The sequence below is a fragment of the Globicephala melas genome, chromosome 21, assembly GCF_963455315.2.
Source record: "Globicephala melas chromosome 21, mGloMel1.2, whole genome shotgun sequence".
Taxonomy (NCBI): domain Eukaryota; kingdom Metazoa; phylum Chordata; class Mammalia; order Artiodactyla; family Delphinidae; genus Globicephala; species Globicephala melas.
Window position 1 is genome coordinate 29910977 of NC_083334.1, and position 20794 is coordinate 29931770.

Here is a 20794-nt window from a genome sequence, read left to right on the forward strand (position 1 = left end):
TAGATAAATTTGGGGAGGATTGTCATCTTAACAATATTAAATCTTCCAATCCATGAACATAGGATGCCTTTCCATTTATTTAGATCTTCTTTAATTTCTTCAAATCCTGCTTTGTAGTTTTTAGAGTACACATCTTGCACTTCTTTTGTTAAATTTACTTCTAAGTATTTTATTCTTTTTGATACTACTATAAATGGACTTGTTCTCATAATTTTGTTTTTGGACTTTTCATTGCAAGTGTATAGAAATACAATTGACATTTGCATATTGATCTTGTATCCTGCAACCTTGCTGAATTCACATATTAGTTATAATAATTTTCGGTGGATTCCTCAGAACTTTCTGTACAAAAAATTGGGTCATCTGCAAATACAGATAGTTTTACTTTTCCTTTTCAATCTGGATGCATTTTTGTTCTTTCTCTTGCCTAATTGACCTGGCTAGAATTTCTAGTACAATTTTGAATAGAAGTGGTAAGAGCTGACATTCCTGTCTTTTTCTTGATCTTAGGGTAAAAACATTCAGTCTTTTACCATTAAATATGACATGAGCTCTGGATTTTTCAGAGATATATTTTATCCAGTTGAGGAAGTTCCTTTTTATTCCCAGTTTGTTGAGTTTTGTTTTTTTTCTAAATCATGAAAGGATGTTGGATTTTGTCAGTTTTTTTCCTGTGTATATTGAGATGATCATGTGGGTTTTGTCTTCCATTCTATTGCTGTGGTATATTACACTAAATGATTTTCAGATGTTCAACCAACCTTGCATTTCTGGGGTAAATCACGCCTTTTTATATGTTGGTGGACTTGGTTTGCTAGTATTTTGAGGATTTTCGCATTGATTTTCAATAAGAAATATTGGTCTGTAGTTTTTCGGTTTGGTATTTTTGGTGATATCTTTGTTTGGTTTTGGCATCAGGGTCATATTGACCTTACAGAATGAATTGGGAAGTGTTTCCTCCTTCTATAGCTTTTTGAAGTTTGGGAACAATTGATGTTAATTCTTCTTTAAATACTTGGTGGAATTCTCCAGTCTGGTCCCGGTCTTTTTGTGTGTGTGTGGGCGGGGGGAGTTTTTAATTTACCAGTTCAATCTCTTTACTTGTCCTAGATCTATTCAGATTTTCTATTTCCTCTTTTTTTTTTTTTTTCTTTTTTTTTTTTTGCGGTACGCGGGCCTCTCACTGCTGTGGCCCCTCCCGCTGCGGAGCACAGGCTCCGGACGCGCAGGCTCAGCGGCCATGGCTCACGGGCCCAGCCGCTCCGCGGCATGTGGGATCCTCCCGAACCGGGGCACGAACCCGTGTCCCCTGCATCGGCAGGCGGACTCTCAACCACTGCGCCACCAGGGAAGCCCTCTATTTCCTCTTGAGTCAGTTTCAGTCGCTTGTGTCTTTTTAGGAATTTGTGTATTTTATCTAAGTTATCAAATTTGTTACCATACAGTTATTCATAGTGTCATTTTCTTGATTTTAAATGGAATTAATAAGCCCTGCTATGCCTTTTTCACAGGGTTGATTTGAAGATCAAGTTAGGTAATATGTATGGAAGTGCTTTGAAGATCGTATGACTGCAAAGTATCTTATTTGTTCTAAATTCTTAGTTCTAGGAAAACATACCCAGGGTACCACTGTCTGCAGTTTAACGTTTGTACTACATTTCCCCTTTGTGAGTTGCATTTCAAGGGAGAGATTGTGTCCCTTGTTACCAAAGGAATATGAGCTAAGATGGGTTGGAGGGGGAAGTGGTTTGGGGGCCTGTCTACCTGTTTCTTGAGGGGTAGCAGAACATAGGTCGTACACTTTCAGGGTCAGAGGGCATCAGTGCCCCATTAGGACATCAGCGTCAGGCTCCTGCCTAGACCCGAGAGCAGCTGTTTCCTTTCCTCTGTGAGGAAGAATGCTGAGTCTGGTCTAGTCACTGATGTCTTCACCTCTCCTGTAGCCCATACCTTAGATGCACTACATTCATTCTTCTTACCTCCTCCCAACTTGCTTTTTTTTTTTTAATTAATTAATTTTTTAAATTAACTTTTATTGGAGTATAGTTGATTTACAATGTTGTGTTAGTTTCTGCTGTACAGCAAAATGAATCAGTTATACATATACATATATCCATTCTCTTTTAGATTCTTTTCCCATATAGGTCATTACAGAGTATTGAGTAGATTTCCCTGTGCTATACAGCAGGTCCTTATTAAGGTATCTGTTTTGTACATAGTAGTATGTATATGTTGATCCCAATCTCCCAATATATCACCCCTTTGACCCCATTGGTAAGCATAAGTTTGTTTTCTACATCTGTGACTCTATTTCTGTTTTGTAAATAGGTTCATTTGTGCCATTTTTATTTTAGATTCCGCATATAAGCGATATCATATGATATTTGTCTTTCTCTGTCTGACTGACTTCACTCAGTATGACAATCTATAGGTCCCTCCTTGTCGCTGCCCAGCTTGCTTCTAAGTCAACAATAAAGGTCCTTTTAAAATACAACTGGGACTTCCCTTGTGGTGCAGTGGTTAAGACTCTGCACTCCCAATGCAGGGGGCCTGGGTTCGATCCCTGGTCGGAGAACTAAATCCTACTTGCCCCGACTTAAGATCCCACATGCCGCAGCTAAAGATCCCGCATGCTGCAACTAAGACCCGGTGCAGCCAAATAACTAAATAAATATTTTTTAAAAAATACAACCTACCTGGCTTTCAAAAATAAAGAATTACTTTAGTGCTTCTAGAAAGTTCTCTTGCTAAATATGGAGGCACATTCAAAGAGGAAGTAACCCATTTAGAAAGGGAAGAGAAGTTGGTGATGCAGGAAGACCAGAGGTCAAGCAGTGGTGGTTTTCTCTGTAAGAACACGTGAGGTGGCTGTCACGTGAGAAGGTGGTAGTAACTTCCTCACGATTCAACCCTCGCGTGTCTCCGTAGGGTCTTGGAATGTGGCTCTCCTCTCCTTCACTGGATTATAAGCCCCACGTGCTGATTTTGTAGCCCCTTCATGCCCAGCGCAGCGTATGCTGCAGGTCATAGGGCCTGTGGTTGGTTGGTTAGATGATTATCTTAGACATAATTTTTTATGATTGGACTTTCGGGCTTCAAGTCCCGATGAAGCTGAGGGTTTAAACTGATTAGGGAGTGCGGGCATGGAGCGTCAGGTTTGGGTCTGCACGTAGGATTTCTTAGTACTGTGGCTGGCAGTCAGCTTGGCTCACAGCAGTACATCTGTAAAACTTTGGTCATCGCTGGGCCCTCCGCGTTTGTGGCTCACTGTGAGATCAGGCGCCCCCCACATGAGGACAGAATGGAGCAGTGAGGGAGGTACAGTCCCATCGGTTTGTTTTGTCTTTTGGCTGCGCCACATGGCTTAGTTCCCGAACCAGGGATCGAACCTGGGCCCTCGACAGTGAGAGCACCGGAGTCCTAACCACTGGACCGCCAGGGAACTCCCTAGTCCCACCTGTTTGGACGTCTAGCCCAGCTTGGTCATGTGGGTTCTGTACCTCACTTGTCAGCTCTCAGAAGCATGGCACGGGTGGTTTGTTCCTAGACACGGACTGTCCCCTGCTTCCAACCTGACTCAGATGCCCACCCTTCCATGGATGTAGCAATGTAGAGCGATATACTTGATTGTGTCCTACCATAACATTGAACCTCCAGCCCAGAACCCCTCTTCCTGGGCTTGTGACCCCATTTGGGTTTTCTCAGGGTCATCCCAGGAGCAAAGAGAAATGAGGTGAATGCAGGTGGCTCTAGAATTAACTGGGGGACTGCGTAGCATGGTTGAGCCATGACCTTCCTGTGCCCCAGACCAGGCTCCACGCCCCCTCCTCCCTCCTGCTCCCTCGCTCCATCTGTTCTAACCTCTCTGGGCCATGGTTCCTTCATCTGTAACATGGGCTTAAGGAACACCTTAAAGTGATATATCTGGAGCACCAAGCACAGTTACAACAGTAGTGTAATTGCGAAGAATTTTTCAGGAGGGAGGCCCTTTAAAAACAGCCCTTAACAAAAAATAAATTCCACCCTTGTGTCTTGGGAAGAGAAGGAGAGGTGGGGCTTGGTGGGCTTGGAGCCGCCGTCCTGTGTTGAAATGGAGACAGAGGAGAAATGGGTAAGAGGGGATTAGGTTTGGGTAAGAAGAGATCTTTATGCTTAGTAAGAAGGATTCTGGGCCTCGGGATGGGAGAATTGGCTTAATATTAGTCATTTGTTTATATATCTGTAACACTGGGGGAAAATGTAATGCTTGTCTAAGGTTTATTGCACGAAAATCATTGCACAATAAACAGTCTCTGGGTAAGTTATTCTGAAAGTGAGGTCAAGGCTCTGGGTCCCAGTGTTTTCTAGAAATTGGTTTCTCTATAATATATAGCCAACATCTTTCAATGTCACTAACTACTTCAAACACAATTTTTAACATGGTACCACAGTATGTTGTTTTTATTTTAATCATTGAACTGGAGTCAGACAGCTAGTAACCAGGAAGTTAAACAGTACCATGGGGAAACTTTTTCTCAGTTTTTTTTTCTGGAGGATGCGGGCATGGGTACCCCTGCTGGACATCTTGCAGCATCTGGTTTTGTGCGAATTTGCCCCGTTTCCCTTGTGAAGGTCATCAGCCTTGGGTAATTGTGAATCTAGCTGCTTCTTCCATCACACGGAGGCAGAACCTTTATCTTGCTATTAGACAAGACTGTATTTATCTACTATCCGTGGTCAACCTGTAGCTTTTTAGGATACATGAAAACGTGACAATGTAAATAGCACTTGTCGTTGAGAGGGTTTGGGGGGTTTTTTGACACCAAATATGTGGTGTCTTTTCAAATACCAGTTCTGTGTGTGGTTGATACAACACCTGAGTGTCCTACAGTTCAATCTTAGTCTGGCAGTAACGACCCAGAGTTAGCGTCAGACTCCAGAGATTTAAGGGCTCAGTCCCTCCAGGCTGCCCTCACCTGAGGCGTCAGGGGCACCCCAGGTCCCACACTTCTGTCCAGCTTGGCTACAGATTTGGGGGATCCTACGACCCCTCTCAGCTTCTCTACTACAATGACTCACAGAACTCAGGAAACTACGTTTACTGCTTTATTGTAAAGGATGCAACTCAGGAACGGCTGAATGGAAGAGATGGAGGGGACCAGGTACGTCTTGTCCAGGCCTGTCACCCCTCCAGCACCTCTGCGGGTCCACCAACCTGGGAGCCCCGTGAATCTCACTGTTCAAGATTTTTTATAACCCGACCGATCTCCAGCCCCTGAACGTTGCCACCCTCTAACCACGAGTTGGGTCTTTCTGGTGACCAGCCCCATCTGGACGCTATCTGGGACCCGCACCCTGAGACACCTCATTAAACGCAGGTGTGATCAAAGGGGCTTGTTATCAATAACAGGACACTCGTGTCACCCAGGAAAATTCTGGGGGTTTTAGGACCTCTGTGCCAGGGACCTTGGACAAAGCCCATTTTTATTGTGTCACATCTTCTAGTATGAAGATACGTACACGAAAATCTTCACCCAGCAATAATTATAATGACAAAGAAATTTGAAAACCCTCAAAAATTACGTGACATGTAGCGTGACTTCAGTGCTTCTGTCATTAGTTTAACCAGTGAATGGATCTTTTAGGCTGGAAGGTGGGGGAGGGGTGCTGCTAAGTGTGAAGGAGAAACACGAAGCAGGAGAGGTGAGTGCAGGTGCCCACGCGCAATCTCCGAGCTGTCCCAGGTTTGCTGTTTGCATTCGCTTCATTTTTGAAGTTGCTGTTCTCAGGACACCAGAAGGCTTGACGACACTGAGACTTCTCTCCAGGGGGAAACGGTTAAGTGTGTACGGCTGTGGAGTTGTGTGATTCAGGTGTTTCATGGCATCCCCTAGAAACCTGCTTTGTCCAGTAAGGTAGCCTGTCGCCACCCGTGCCTGTTTAACCAAAATCGAATGAAATTGAACGTTCAGTTCCTCCGTCACACTGTCACATTGCAAGTTCTCAGTAGCCACAAAGAACTGGTGGCTGTCTTATCACACAGCTCAAATAATAGGATGTTCTCATCCTGATAGAAAGTTCCGTTGGACAGCACTGCCCTCAGTCCCACTCTGCATGTTAGAATCATCTTTTTTTTTTTTTTTTTTTTTTTTGCGGTACGTGGGCCTCTCACTGTTGTGGCCTCTCCCGTTGCGGAGCACAGGCTCCGGACGCGCAGGCTCAGCGGCCATGGCTCACAGGCCCAGCCGCTCCGTGGCATGTGGGATCTTCCCGGACCGGGGCACGAACCCGTGTCCCCTGCATCGGCAGGCAGACTCCCAACCACTGCGCCACCAGGGAAGCCCTAGAATCATCTTTTTAAAAGTGCCTGGGCCCCTCACCGGACCAGCTAAATGAGGGGGCTCTGGGCTAACACCCAAGGATCTCTTTGTTCAGAGCTCCCTAAGTGATTTGGTTCAGGGGCATTTTCAAATCACTGCACTGGATGCATCCGTTTCCACCACGGGAATATCTGTCCTTCCATCTTTCTGTCAGGCACTCATGCATCCTCCACCACTGCACAGCCAGCATACCTCATGCTCTTTTCCTACAGCCTGTGTTGTTCCATTTCTGTCTTAAACCGTCTGCCGTTTGCTAGCCAATTTTACACTTGCTGATGCAGCCAGACTTTGCTTACGCTTTCTGCTTCGCTTCTTGGAGAAACGTTTCGTCTGGTTGCGTCGTGCACCGGCATTGTGTTGTTACCTCTTACCCTTCTGTGACAGGCTGTGTCTGTAGGTCATTTTCTGAAACCAAGTTTGGAAAGTGGTCAAGTGCATCAAGGTACTGGCTTTGGTGGGATCAAAGGGGATCGGGGCTTCTGTTCCTCTGCATTGTGCTTGGGGGCGGGAGGCCAAGGGTGCCTGGGAAGAAAGGGAACTTGTTTTGAACTCTCTAGAAATAGGTATCGTTGTACGTAGCTTTGGAAAATCATCGAAATAATATTCATTGTAGACAGAAGGTAGAAAATCTAGATAAGCAAGTAAGAGAAAAAGCAAAAGAAAACAGACATAGTCCCAATTCAAGGGATGAGGTGTTAAAAAAATTCATGTACATCATTCCAGAGTTTTTTCTAGATATTGTTTTTTTATTCTTATGAAAAGTCTAGGCATACAGTAATAGAAGAGTGTAATGACTCTGCATATGCATATCACCCAGTTACAGCAATCAACATTTTGGCATGTTTGCTTCTTGTTTTTGAAGTATTTATGAGACGTGTTCCCTAAATATTTAAGTGTGCATCTCTAAAACATAAGGACATTTTCCCTGTTAACCATAAGACCATAATCATAACTAATAAAATTAACCTAATTAATGTTATCTAACCCAGGCCGTGTTTAATCAGGCTTCCCCAGTTCTCCTCAGAACGTCTTTAACATTGGATCCAAGCAAAATCACGTACTGCATTTGGTAGAACAGTCTTTTTGGTCTGTTTTAGTGTATTCATCGATTCCCTCCGTTCCCACACCACTTTTTTTTCCTACCGCATTCTGTTTGACAAGAGGGCCATTTTCTGTATGCTTGTCCCATCTTTCGGATTTATCTATTCCCTCATTTCCTGCAAACCGGACATTAGGTCTAAAAACCTGATTCAGGTTATGTATTTATTCTTTTTGAAAAAAAGTTTAAAGAGAATGAAGAGGGCCCATCCTTCCACTGTATGTGTGCCCACCACCCTCCTTTCCCCTTTTCTTTGTTAGAAAATTCTAACGGCACAGAAAGCTTCTTTCCACTTTCCCCCAAGGCAGTCGGTCAGCGGTAATTTCCCCTTCCATCTGTAAGGTTTTTGTCTTTATATGTCTAAACTGAAGAAGGTCTCATACCTTGTGCACCCTTCTTCCCCTTGCTCTTTCCACCTGACGTGTCTTGGAAACCCTCCCATTTCGGCACATACAAGTCTGCGTGGTTTTTGATACCCAGATATCAATAGTATTCCCGTGTCAATGTCGCACATTAAATGATCTGTCAGTCCCCTCTGGTGCTCTATAATAGCCCCCAGAGTGGGTGGGAACATCCTCACCCTTGTACATATGTGTGCTTGGCCCTCTGTGTGAGCATAATTAAAATAAACGCCTAGCCGAGGAAATCATGGGATGAGCACTTCCTGAAGGATCCCCCATACGCTTTCCCACACGTGTGAGACGGCCGACTAGCCCACTTGCCTGGCCGCTGTTAACTGAGCACCATCAGTATTTTAATTTTTACAAATCTGATGGGTTAAAAACGGTATCCGGTTTATTAACTGTGTGAAAGCGAGTCTGTTTCAAATGTGTTTTCTCCATTTTCTTTTTTTCTTTTTTTTTCTTTTTTTTGCGGTACACGGGCCTCTCACTGTTGTGGCCGCTCCCGTTGCGGAGTACAGGCTCCGGATGTGCAGGCTCAGTGGCCATGGCTCACGGGCCCAGCCGCTCCGCGGCACGTGGAATCTTCCCGGACCGGGGCACGAACCCGTGTCCCCTGCATCGGCAGGCGGACTCTCAACCACTGCGCCACCAGGGAAGCCCCATTTTCTTTTTCAAATTAATTAATTTATTTTTGGCTGCGTTGGGTGTTCGTTGCTGTACGCGGGCTTTCTCCAGTTGCCGTGAGTGGGGACTATTCATTGCAGTGGCTTCTCTTGTTGTGGAGCACGGGCTCTAGGCACGTGGGCTTCAGTAGTTGTGGCATGTGAGCTCAGTAGTTGTGGCTCACGGGCTCTAGAGCACAGGCTCAGTAGTTGTGGCGCAGGGACTTAGTTGCTCTGCAGCATGTGGGATCTTCCCAGACGAGGGCTCGAACCCGTGTCCCCTGCGTTGGCAGGTGGATTCTTAACCACTGCGCCAGCAGGGAAGCCCCTTGGCCATTTTTAAAAATTGCTTGCTTTTTATGAATGAACTGTAGAATTCATTCCTGACTTCAGTTGTTCAGTGGCAGGCACTAGGGACGGTGTCGTTTTAAGTGGGAAACAGGGAGGAGGTTCATGGTCTGGTGGAGGCTCCACCACCTCTGATTCGTGAAGCCCCGGAGACGTGAGGTTCTCTGTGTACATTTTCCTTAATTCTCCTTTGGTTACATGGGTTTTGTTACACGCTCCCTCCGAGGGAAGGTCGTTCCAGCATCTGGCCGTTACCAGAGGCCAGGGGCCCCTTTAAGCAGAGCTCCATGTGGAGCAGAGCGTGGAGAAGGGTCTGCGGGCTCAGGCCAGGTGTTGGCTGCCTCTTCACCTTACGCTGCCCTCTGCCCAGCAGAGCCCAGGCCACCCTCCAGAGAAGGAAAGCATCCTCCCAGGTCTGATTTCCCACGGGGTGGTCTGTCCAAGCGTCCCTCCCTTCCACACCAGTGCCCCGTCGGGACCACGCCACCAGCTTTCACTGGACGTTTGGGGCCCCTTAGGGCCTGGCCATCCACCACCCTTCAGTCCCATCTCAGTGTCAACGGGTACAGAGCCCTTGACTGAATCCTGTTTAAACAGACGACTTAAATTTGTGTTTTGGTGCGTGTTCCCTGTCAGACGTTTAGTCCACACTTAAAATTGCTTAAAACAGCACTTGCAGCATTCCCTTGGAATGTTCTCGGAGGTGGTGAGCTTTGTTTTTTGATGTTAGGATTTTTTTCCCGCAGTAGCGTAAGAGTTTTTAAACCGCGGTGTGGTGATTGAGGGGAATTGAAGTTGTAACTATCAAGTAATGAGAGGAGCCCTTTGAGGACCCTAAACGTGATCCCAAAATACAGTCTTCCGCCCGGTGGTTTCTTTTCCTTTCTTTTTTTTTTTAAATAGCTATTTTTTAAAAATGTATTTTAAAAATTTATTTATTTATTTTTGGTGGCGTTGTGGTGGCTCCTCTTGTTGTGGAGCACGGGCTCCAGGTGTGTGGGCTTCAGTAGCTGTGGCACGCGGGCTCTTGAGTGCGGGCTCAGTAGTTGTGGCATGTGGGCCCCGTTGCTCTGTGGAACGTGGGATCTTCCCGGACCGGGGCTCGAACCCGTGTCTCCTGCATTGGCAGGCGGACTCTCAACCACTGAGCCACCAGGGAAGTCCCTGCCCGGTGGTTTCTAAGGCCAGACTTTGGAGAAGGCCATGGATTTTCTCCCCTGGAGAAGGCTCTAATGTAATTTTTCATTGAGTTTCTGGGGCTTCATGGACCCTCTGAAATTTTACCTTAGAACCCTTCTTCCTGAATTATTGCAAAGACATTCATTTTCATGTATTGGTTCAGAGATTTTTGTTTTAGCCTCAGAGTCAGGCCTTGCATCTCAGACTTGGTTGTGAGATATATTGTTCAGATTTTGAGGTTAGAAGGAGGCCGGGGTTTGTGTGTGTGTGAGAGAGAGATACAGGAGGCCTGTTCAAATATTGGCAGCTTTGTCACTTTACAGGTCCAGTGTTTATTTGTGTGGTTTTTTGTTTTTTGTTGTTTTGTTTTTTTTGTTGTTTGGCTGCACCGCAAGGCATGCAGGATCTTAGTTCCCTGACCAGGGATCGAACCCGCACCCCCTGCAGTGGAAGCACAGAGTCTTGACCACTGGACCACCAGGGAAGTCCCACATGTCCAGTATTTTAAAACCCATAAAAGAGGCCTCTTGTAGCTGAAGGAGAGAAAGTGATGGGCAGGTCTAAAAGGAGCTTGCAGACAACGTTTCGCCAAAAAGTTAAAATCTGAGGGGGGGAAATGCCAAGCATATTTGAGAAAAATGCCAAATCTGCAGTGTTAATATACAATGTTTCCAAGTGGTTGCTGTTTTATCTCCTCTCCAATGAGGTTATCCATGTGGAAACAGCCAGCTGAGCAGGTTCTCAGTATATGTGAGCTGAATACATTTCTGAGTTTCAGAAATATTTTGTGTTCATGGCATTTCCCTTCTGCTAAGGTTTTTTATACACTTGTATTTTAACCCAGTATATTTTCAACATACCAGAGTATAAAGCAGAAGGTCAAGCTGTTACCTCAGTCTTTAGAATTTTGGTGTTCTGTGCCTTTTCTTTTACAAATATTATAAAGAAGGAGGGAAAAATCTCTTTTTACAGGAGAATAGTCTAAAAAAAGCATATAAGGTATCTGTGTTAGAGCACCCATGCGTGCGTCACACAACGTTTTAGATCTAGCAGAGGCTGCTCGTTGAAAGGCAGAGTTTCATTAACAGCAACAGATGTGGCAGAAGTGGAAATGTTGGTCTATTTTTGGATTTCCTCTGTGTTTGCTTTGAATTCATCTGCTGATCACCTCTCTGTCTGTGTTCACCAAGCCGCCAGGCAGTGCTGTGCTTGTCAGAATCATCCAAACTCAATAGACTCAATCCAGGGAGAGAGCCTGTCAGCGCGCCGGAGGAAGGTTCTGATGGAATGCAGGATTTGTGTCAAAGTGGAAGGATGGCTTAGAGGGAGGTTAGTTACATAACAGCGCTCTCAGACGGGGACCGAGGTTAGAGCTCTTAACCAGAGCTTGCAGACGTTTTGGGTGTTTTACTTCTTCCTTCAAGTTACCTGTAGTGCCATGCTTGCCTTTAGCGTCTGTTGTAGGGCAGCCCTGGGTATGTGGGGTCGCCTGGTATTGGCACACTTGCTGACGGAGGTGTAAATGCAAATAAAATCTTACTCTGAGGTACCTTTTCCAGTTAGGTGAGGAGTTTGGTTTTTTCCTTGTTTTACATTTTCACAAACTCCCCAGACTGGTTTATTTTTATTTTTTTTGTTTTTTGTTTTTTTTGGCCACGCCACGCGGCTTGCGGGATCTTATTTCCCTGACCAGGGATCGAACCCAGGCCACAGCAGTGAAAGCGCCAAGCCCTAACCACTGGACCGCCAGGGAATTCCCCCAAACTGGTTTAAGTCAATGAGAAGCCCTCCCCACACTCCTACCCGTCAGTGCTTTCTCCTGGTGACTGAAGATGCTAGACCAGGGTAGGGCCTGCAGGGAGTGGGCGTAGGACTGGGCAGGTTTACTGACCTGGTACCTGGCCAGAGCTGGCCAAGAAATGCCTGGGCAGGGGTCTTCTGCTCAGGCTGGGGGGCCGAATTCAGGTGAAGGGTGCTCGTTTTCCTTCCCCCTCCCACTTGCTGGGTGGCATGCTTTAGGGTACAGCAGAGCTGCAGGTGTCCCCAGGTTGCCGGGCGGCCTCCTTTTCCATCCCTCGCTCCTCTGCAGCCAGTAGAGATGGGGAAGGAGGAGGGTCTAGAGGAATGGGTGGAGGTGGAGGAAGGTGGGAAGGCCCTGCCCTTTTCTAATGGAGGCGATGAGGGCAGAAATTGAAAGCTAGGGAGAGAGTAAGCGAAGGGCGACTCCATAGGTCTCCCCTCGGTCTCTGGGAGGTGTGGGATTGTTGGTGAAGGAATCAGGAAAGGGAGACAAAAGTCCCAAGAGGGAAAGGGCCGCTGGGCTGGACACACTGTCCTCGCCTCACCCTTTCCCCTTAACTTATCACAAGCCTCTGGGGGAAGAACACAGAGGACTCGGGTATCAGTGCCCAGGGCTCCCACGTGGGAGACTGGCAGTAAATGTTTAGAAGTCAATGGCAAGGAGGGGTTGGGAGAGCAATTATGTAACAAAAGACAGTTTTTCTTTGATTGTCATCAGCTTCCGATGTCCTGAGGTAGAACCTGTGTGTGCCCACTGCCCAGGTTAAATCATTGCCCCCATTTGCCCAGGTTTGTCCCCACTATGAACTTCTTTTTCTTTTGTTTTGCTGCTTTTCTTTTTTTTTTTTTTTTGCGGTACGCGGGGCCTCTCACTGTTGTGGCCTCTCCCGTTGCGGAGCACAGGCTCCGGACGCGCAGGCTCAGCGGCCATGGCTCACGGGCCCAGCCGCTCCGCGGCACGTGGGATCTTCCCAGACCGGGGCACGAACCCGTGTCCCCTGCATTGGCAGGCGGACTCTCAACCACTGCGCCACCAGGGAAGCCCAATAATACTCTTTTAATTTACAAAGATGGTTAAACTTCAACTTTCATTTTAAATTAATCCTTTTTAGGTAACTTCTTTTTAGAAAGAAAGATAATCAACCTCTCTTTAAAATTTTAGAATAAAATATGCTAAGGCTCAAAGATGCAATGTAGGAGGGAGATACCTTACAGTTAAGTAGTATCCAGTGTGACTTCAAAGGTAGTCAGTCTCACGTACATCGTGGCTTCAGTTAGGTCAAGTACTAGTTGCAGCCCAGATCTGTCTGCGCTACTTACTTCCTACTCAGCATCTCTGCTTCAGAGTTCCAGACAGCTCTCGGTGTCCAGGGCCAACCTCCCTGCCCCAGCCCGACAGCCCCGAGCTCTTCGGCTGGTACCCCTGAATCTCGTTGAACAGTAAAACCGTCCTCTCATTCCATGAGCTGAAAACATACGAGTCATCTTTGATGCCTCCTTCTCCTTCAGTCCTACATCCAGCCTATCATCAAGCCTTATCAAATTTCACCTCATTTTCTCAGTTACTGTGCACTTCTCTTCCTGTCCATTAGCACCACCCTAGTCGAAGCCCCAGAATAACATGCTAGCGGTTCTGTTTGTTCCATTTTGACCTCCTTCCACATTTCAACTGGAGAGAGCTGTTGAGAATGTAAATCTGATTTCGATCCAGCCCTGCTTCAGCGCTCTCTGTGGCTCATAAGCGGTAACTGTCTGTACTTTGGTATAATCAAGATTAGATTGTATTCAACCAGCTGATGCTAGGGTGTGAGCAGGTGTGCCCAGACCCAGCCTGGCTTCTAACTGAGCCTATTGCATGTAGATTTTTGCAGCCCTGGGGTTTTGATGCTGTGCTTTCACTGTTGCTTGTCTACCTTCCCGCCCGCCATCAGCACAGAGAAACAGTCAATAACACCTGCATCACAGCTCAAATATATGGAGAGAGAATAGAGAGTCTGTACACACACAAGTGAATCTGTCAGTAGACTTTAAAACGTTCTCGTTAAAATTCTGTGTGAAATGCAGTTGTTTTAAATTTTTTTATTTTGAAAGGTTTCAAGAGTATATGATAGAGAAAATAGTACAATGGAAACTCCTATATACCCATCCCTGGATTCAACAGTTATCAAGATTTTGCCACATTTGCTTTCTCTTTTTAAAAAAATATCCTTTTGAAGTATGTTAAATCCCAGGTATCATGTGTTGAGAGCTTTTTAAAAAATTACAGTATTAGGGCTTCCCTGGTGGTGCAGTGGTTGGGAGTCCGCCTGCCGATGCAGGGGACACGGGTTCGTGCCCTGGTCCGGGAGGATCCCACATGCCGCGGAGCGGCTGGGCCCGTGAGCCATGGCTGCTGAGCCTGCGCGTCCGGAGCCTGTGCTCCGCAACGGGAGAGGCCACAACAGTGAGAGGCCTGCATACCAAAAAAAAAAAAAAAAAAATTACAGTATTAGTAGTAGTTAAATATATCTTTAAGAGCAAGACATATTGGACATTGGTTAGAATATCTGAAGCATCTGTGCAGAATAGTTTGTAAACCGCTGCTCAATTCCAGCCAATAAAGGAATCGTGTAAAAAGATGTGTGAGTGCTTTAAAAAAACTCTCCCAGTGATGCTTAGTTCTTTGATCCTGGATTAGGATTACGGTCAGGAAGTAGGATTAGATGGTCATCTCTGAGTTTCCCTTAAATCATGAGATACTATGAAAATAACCACCTTACTCAGTTTTTGCTGCTACTCTATTATCGTTTCAGATATATGTCAGGAAAGCACTACCTTAGTTTGTGCTTTAAAGAAATACCTTCATTTACACCTTCCTGATTGCAGAGTTTCTCCTTATAAAACCCCAATTAAAAAGAATCTTTCATTTTCACAAATGATTTGAGAAGATTCCGGGCCAGCTTAGAGACGAAACTTCTAAAGAAGAAGTAACTTTATTGTTTTATGATTTGTGTTTTAGTAAAATAAGGGCTGTTTGTTCGTAAAGCCACTTTGCTACCTCTGCTTTTTCTAATTAGTTTTTTTATTTGGCTCTTTCCGTTTTTAAGTGTACGGAGAAGTTATTCTGAGAAGGCCGTGATGACTTTTTCATTTAATTTTAAACCAGTTCAGTTATTTAAACTCTATTCTGGGGAAGAGGGAGTACTTCACATCCAGAGATTAAAACCCGCTTACTGCATAAAATCCGGACCCTGAAACTCTCAGGCAGTGCCTGAGAACCGTGTCCATGCCAGGTGAGATCCCTGTTACCTGAGTTGTCTGCATCCAAAGTTTCTTCCAGACCAGTTGTTTTAACCTGCGGAATTTTAACATCATATTAATATGCTTTGCAGAGGGCCCACGATCTATTTAGCCATTTCCTGAATAGCTCTGTTTGGTATAATTGTTATTTGTGTGACTTGGATAGCACACACACAGCGTTTGGGCTGGGAAGACTCGCTTTAGAGTGTAGTACCAGCCGTCCGCCGTCAGGCCACGCCGCCGTCATTGCGGAACCTTAGGGATGCTTCGTACAAGCAAAGAGGGCAGAGCTTGCCGTTTGTGCGGCTTCAGCTGGTGGAGAATAGTCACCAATGCTGAAAAGGTAATTTGTTAACAGACGGCTTTTGTGTTTTGTTTTAGACTCACAAGAAGTGGACGAACAGCTGGTAGCAGAAGTGGTTGAAAAATGGTCGCCCGAGGCTGGTTCTAGACCCTCAGAAAACGAGGCAGCTCAGCACACTACTGAGTCTTACTCAGTCAAGGGTTTCAGAGAAGAACCTGAACACGATGTGAGCAAAATCTCTGTCGTGAGGCCATTTTCCGTAGAAACCAAGAATTCCACGGCGCCCCGGGGGCCGCCTGGCCCAGCAGCGGCTCATGGCTGCGTGGCCGCGGCCCTAGGCCAGGCCGGGCCCTGCCCCCGCGCTCCGGGCGCCGCCCAGGACCAGGCAATGACCGAGGGCGCCATGGGGTCCACGCTGGAGGCCTCGGCGGAAGCCGACCCGGAGGCGGGAAGCCCGTGTCCGGAGCCCGGGGCCAGCAGAAGCAGGCTGCGGAAGCCCAGGCCCGTCCCCCCGAGGAAGAAGGCGGCAGGCGGCGGGGTCTCCGAAGCCCACCCCGCCCCGGAGGGCGCGCATCTTCCACGGGTGGACCGCCAGTCCGGTTCCGACGGAGAGGCTGGGAACGCCGCCACCCCTGCCCTGCTAGGAGGTGACAGGAGCCAGAAGTGTCCCCCCAACGTGAGGGAGACACCGTGTGCCCCCGGCGGAGACACCCGCGACTCAGGGGCTGAGCTGCCGGAGGCCGTGAGGGGCTCCCCTCTGAAACTGGAGTTTGACTTCACGGAAGACGTGGAGACTGTGGAGTCCAGGAAAGCCCTCCCGAGGAAACCCGGCCGGAAACCGGGCAGCAGGGTGACACCCAAGGTTCAGAAAGACGGCACCGGGGAGCCAGCAGGCGCCCCAGGGGCAGGGGTGTCCTCAGAGCCGGGTCCCCGCCCCTGTCCCGGGGAGAGCCCCGACTTCGGGCCCTTTGGGGGCCACTCCCCGCTGCAGCGCTCGCCCCTGCTCTCAGCTCAGGGCTCCTACCGCTTTGACCCAGATCACTTTGACGAATCCATGGATCCCTTTAAACCCGCTATGACTTTAACGAGCAGTGACTTTGGTTCTCCCGCCGGTAGTCATATTAGTGAAATCTTAGAATCACCCAAGAAGGCAAAGTCGCGTTTGATAACGTGAGTGAGACGGGCGTGGGCCTTGTGTTCTGGGTCCTCTTTGTGGGTTTGGCGGCCACTGCTTTTGGTTTGGGTGAAGGTGCCCCGGGGCAGACGCAAAGCTCGTAACCTCGGACTGCAGTCTTCACTGTTTTGCCTAACTCTGGTGTGGAATCAGAGATACCTGAGGTTTCCTTTTTAGATGTCTGCTTTGCTTCTGAATCCTCAGTTTATTCAGCTGAGTTCTTTTTCCCCCCACCTTGGGTACTTTTTTCCTATTAAAAAAAAAAAAAGAATGTCATGGGCTAGGCAGGTAGAGATTTGATGGTTTTCAGAAATCCTATCTGAGCTGTCGGGAATCGTTTTATATACAGAATTCAGGTGTCAGTGCTAGCCACCTTCTTCAGCTTCTCTGTGGATGAAACAAGAATTCCAGGGCTGCAGGTAAACTGTGTAGTATCAGTAACACGTGGGAAGGGGTCTTACAGAAGTCTTTTCACTTGAACAGAAAGCTGTGATTTTTGTTGGAAACAAACCTACCACTAAAAGTTAGAATTCTTATGTCTCCTGGTAAAGCTTCTGGCTCTTTCAGAAAGGAGGTGAGTTTCCAAAAAGAATCAAGACTATTTTAAACAATTGAGTAAATCTGACTAAATTAGGCTGTTAGTCTTCGTTGTGTGAGATCCCTCTCCCCACCAACCCCCCTCCTCCTGGGAAATCTGGAGCCACTTTTGCAAGGTCCTCGGAGTTCTCTCGGAGTGGTCACCCCCAGGCCATAATTCCACGTCACATTTCAGGTTAAACTTGTCACAGGGTGATCTTATCACAAAACTTGAGTCAATGACAATCTATTGGTATCTTCATGACCCTGTGACATTTTACTAAGAATTAGATGTAAAGAAGGGCCAGTGGGGAATTCCCTGGCGGTCCAGTGGTTAGGACTTGGCGCTTTCACACTTTCACTGCCGTGGCCCAGGTTTGATCCCTGGTCAGGGAACTGAGATCCCACAAGACGTGTGGTGTGGCCAAATTAAATAAATAAAGTATTTTTTTTTTAAAAAAAAGGGCCAGTGACACGGTGGATGAAATATGAAAAGGGAGGTTGAGAAGAAGTACCATGTTTCTCATTGTCACCACAGTTGTATTGGCGAAATGCTTTTCAGCGTTAATGTGATGTAAAGAAAAATACTAGATGGTGTGGTGATTGACACCAGAGAAAAAGGGTTAAAGAGCAGAAAGTACGAGGACCAAGAAGCTTGAGCACTGCAGGAATGGATTCTTCAGCATCCCCAGAATATTCCCCAGGACGTCTAAAGGGAATAAAATGTCATCAATAGTTCTTGATCTGTTCTTTGATTATAGACACACAGTTAAATGGTTGCTGAAAAATATTATTGATCAGGTGACCTCAAGGTGCTTTTCTGTGGTTCAGGTTAGTTACCTGTGTCTAGACAATGCCCGGGGGACACGATGGCCAGGTCTTTGCCTGGGTTCTTCCTAACCTGGGGTCCCCTAATTATGGGCAGCCCTGCCTATCAGGGTTGATAAGGGGTCATTGGGAGCCTCCCTTTCAGTTGCTGTTGAAGGTGTGTAGCCAGTGCATTCATGTTACATGAGACTAAAGTGGGACCAAAGGGAGGGAAGTTTATCCTACATCTTGTTTTCAGTAGCAAGAAGCACCCTCTCCCAGTCCTACCACCCTCACCTGCTAGCATTTTCCTCCTGTTCTGTTTTTTTTTTTTTTTTTTTTCCGGTACGCGGGCCTCTCACTGTTGTGGCCTCTCCCGTTGCGGAGCACAGGCTCCGGACGCGCAGACTCAGCGGCCATGGCCCACGGGCCCAGCCGCTCCGCAGCATGTGGGATCTTCCCAGACCGGGGCACGAACCCGTGTCCCCTGCATCGGCAGGCGGACTCTCAACCACTGCACCACCAGGGAAGCCCTTGTGTGACTTCTTAAAAGATGATGTAATTGGCATCTCAGATCCTTCTTCTGTAAACTAGAGACATCATCCTATGATTGGGATTTTTGTGGGTCAAATAAGATAAATTATGGAAAATCGCTTGGAGTTTCTCAGTAATATACACCTACCGGAGATATAAGCAGATACATTTTCAATTATATTTTCATTCATGCATTGGTTGCCTTTAATCTAGATGACTAGACATTTAAGAGTAAACATACTCGGCAGTAACGCCGTTTCTTTACATTTACAAATATTTGAAAGTTTACTTTTCATCCATAAATTTGACCGTGTGACATTTCCGAGTGTTTCTATCACTCTCTTACTACTGAGAATCGTTCACTCACCAGTGATAACATTCATGAGTATGACATTTTTAATTCACGTCTCACCTCATAGAAAGAACTTTGCAACCTTTATGTCTGCCAGACTAGAGATAAATATTCCAGGCTTTACATGATTTTTTTCTCCATCTGTCTGTCTCTTTCCCGTCTCTAATTTTGTTGGTGCATCAGGACTACTGAACAAGTGAAATTTCTCTGTTTTCTGTTGTAAGTACTCCTGTTTCTGGCTCTCCCTGGGGCCCTTGGCAGTTCCTCCCCTCCCCTCCCCGGACCATCTCTCCATAGCATGTTGGCTTCCCTTTCTGAGTTGGATCTTCTGATGATTTTTTTGCATTTCATTTGCCACTTCCTGAGCCAGCTTATTAGCCTTGCCGTCTGTACCCAAAGGCTTGGAGATGGGGCCCTCCCACCTCAGGTGCGAGAGCTTGCGTCCCCGGCTTGACACACGCCTCGTGCGGCGCTGTGATGCTGCGTGCTGGCTTGGCCCTACTCTCATCCCCGCAGTGGCTTGAGGAACTGCTCTGCTGTTTCATGTCAGGAACGACTGACTTTTTTGATAGGATGAGGCTGCCGCCTTGGAGCAGGGAATACATTCTACGGAGTCAGCTCAACCTGAGTTTGGTGGCAGGGGTGACACTCAGGCGTTAGGGAAGACAAGCAGACACTACCGAGGTGGTGGTCCCTCTTCTGGTAGCCATGCTGGTCTTTGTTTTTGCCCCGCAAAACGAGAAGAACTTGCAGTTTTGGTTGGGGGTGGGGTGTGGTCAGAGTGGCGGTGCTGTAAATTCTAAGTTCATTACAACAGAACAGAATCTGGATAGTCTTCAGATCACAAATTACGTGCTAGTTTAAACAAAGCGGGCGGTTTGAGCTTCCCCAGTTCCGGCCGTGACGTTCGTTTTCCATCTCGCTACTTAAGAGGAATGGTAACAGTTTGCTCAGACATTTTTATTTTCATCCTTTCTGTTGCCCACAGTCCTCCTCTGTGAGCACGCAGGTCTGGAGCTGTCTTCCCAGACTTCTGTGGCTTTTAGCGCAATAAAGAATTTTTAAAGAATGTGGTCCGGCGTGGTAATTTTTCTGGTGACTTATCAAAGCCAAGTGAGCGCGGATCAGATGACCCGACCGTCTCCAGGTACTGGGGCTGCTCTCGGAAGAGCTGTTGGTGGCTGCTGGCGCACAGTTACAAACCGTAGGGGCCCGAGTGCTGGTGTCTAGCTACCCGCAGAAGCAAGTGAGGAGGTCGCTGAGTTACAGTTCTTTGCTTGCCCTGCCTCTCGGGAGAGGATTCAGAGGCGGGAAGGTGTTTGTTCCCATCTCTGATGCGTGGACGTGTGACTCGCGTGGGGCTGTGCGCTTTGGCTTGTGTCTGCACACACCGCTGTCTGCACCATCTCACAGCTTGGAGATTGTCAGTGTGATTCCAAACCGGCCCGGTGTTCTGTTTGTTTTTTTCCCAGGAGTGGCTGTAAGGTGAAGAAATACGAAGCCCAGTCTCTTGCTTTGGATGGGTGTTCTCAGGTAAGTCTGTGTTCCTCATCAGAGTGGTGATGAATGAAGATTTTCCAGTGGGGATCTGAGGACTCAGCTTTAAGGAAACCAGTTCCCAAATCCTTGACTTGCTAAGCTGATCTGAGAAAGGGCTCTGAAGATAAGGGAACCGTTCCTTCACAGGTACCCTTTTCCCACTTTTTTGTGATAAAGTTCCCTCTCACCCGTTCTCAAACTTACTAGGGTGCATCACCACTGGGTGTGAAACCTCTGGGCACCAAAGAGGGGATTTGAAATACTGGTGTAAGTTATAAGAAGGTGATTGACTCCAGTGACTGGATAATATATTTTTAAAGTCAGATGGTTTTCCAGTTCATTGCTTTTAGCAAGTTAGGAGAACCTGAATTGTCAGCT

The 20794-nt window shown here is 47.0% G+C and overlaps 1 protein-coding gene across 13 annotated transcripts in view; it reads left to right on the forward strand.

Annotated features, from left to right (window-relative positions):
- The window catches only part of TACC1 (transforming acidic coiled-coil containing protein 1), a 112574-nt gene that overhangs the window by 67139 nt on the left and 24641 nt on the right, over window positions 1–20794 (forward strand). For 5 of the 13 annotated variants that reach the window (XM_060291714.2, XM_060291712.2, XM_060291708.2 and 2 more), the window contains 3 exons: window positions 15512–16604; window positions 19061–19096; window positions 20350–20410. In XM_060291714.2, coding sequence (XP_060147697.1) covers window positions 15823–16604; window positions 19061–19096; window positions 20350–20410 — 879 coding nt within the window. In that variant the 5' untranslated portion in view covers window positions 15512–15822. The remainder of the gene's footprint in view (window positions 1–15511; window positions 16605–19060; window positions 19097–20349; window positions 20411–20794) is intronic. The other 8 variants (XM_030833626.3, XM_060291713.2, XM_060291710.2 and 5 more) reach the window with 2 other exon arrangements.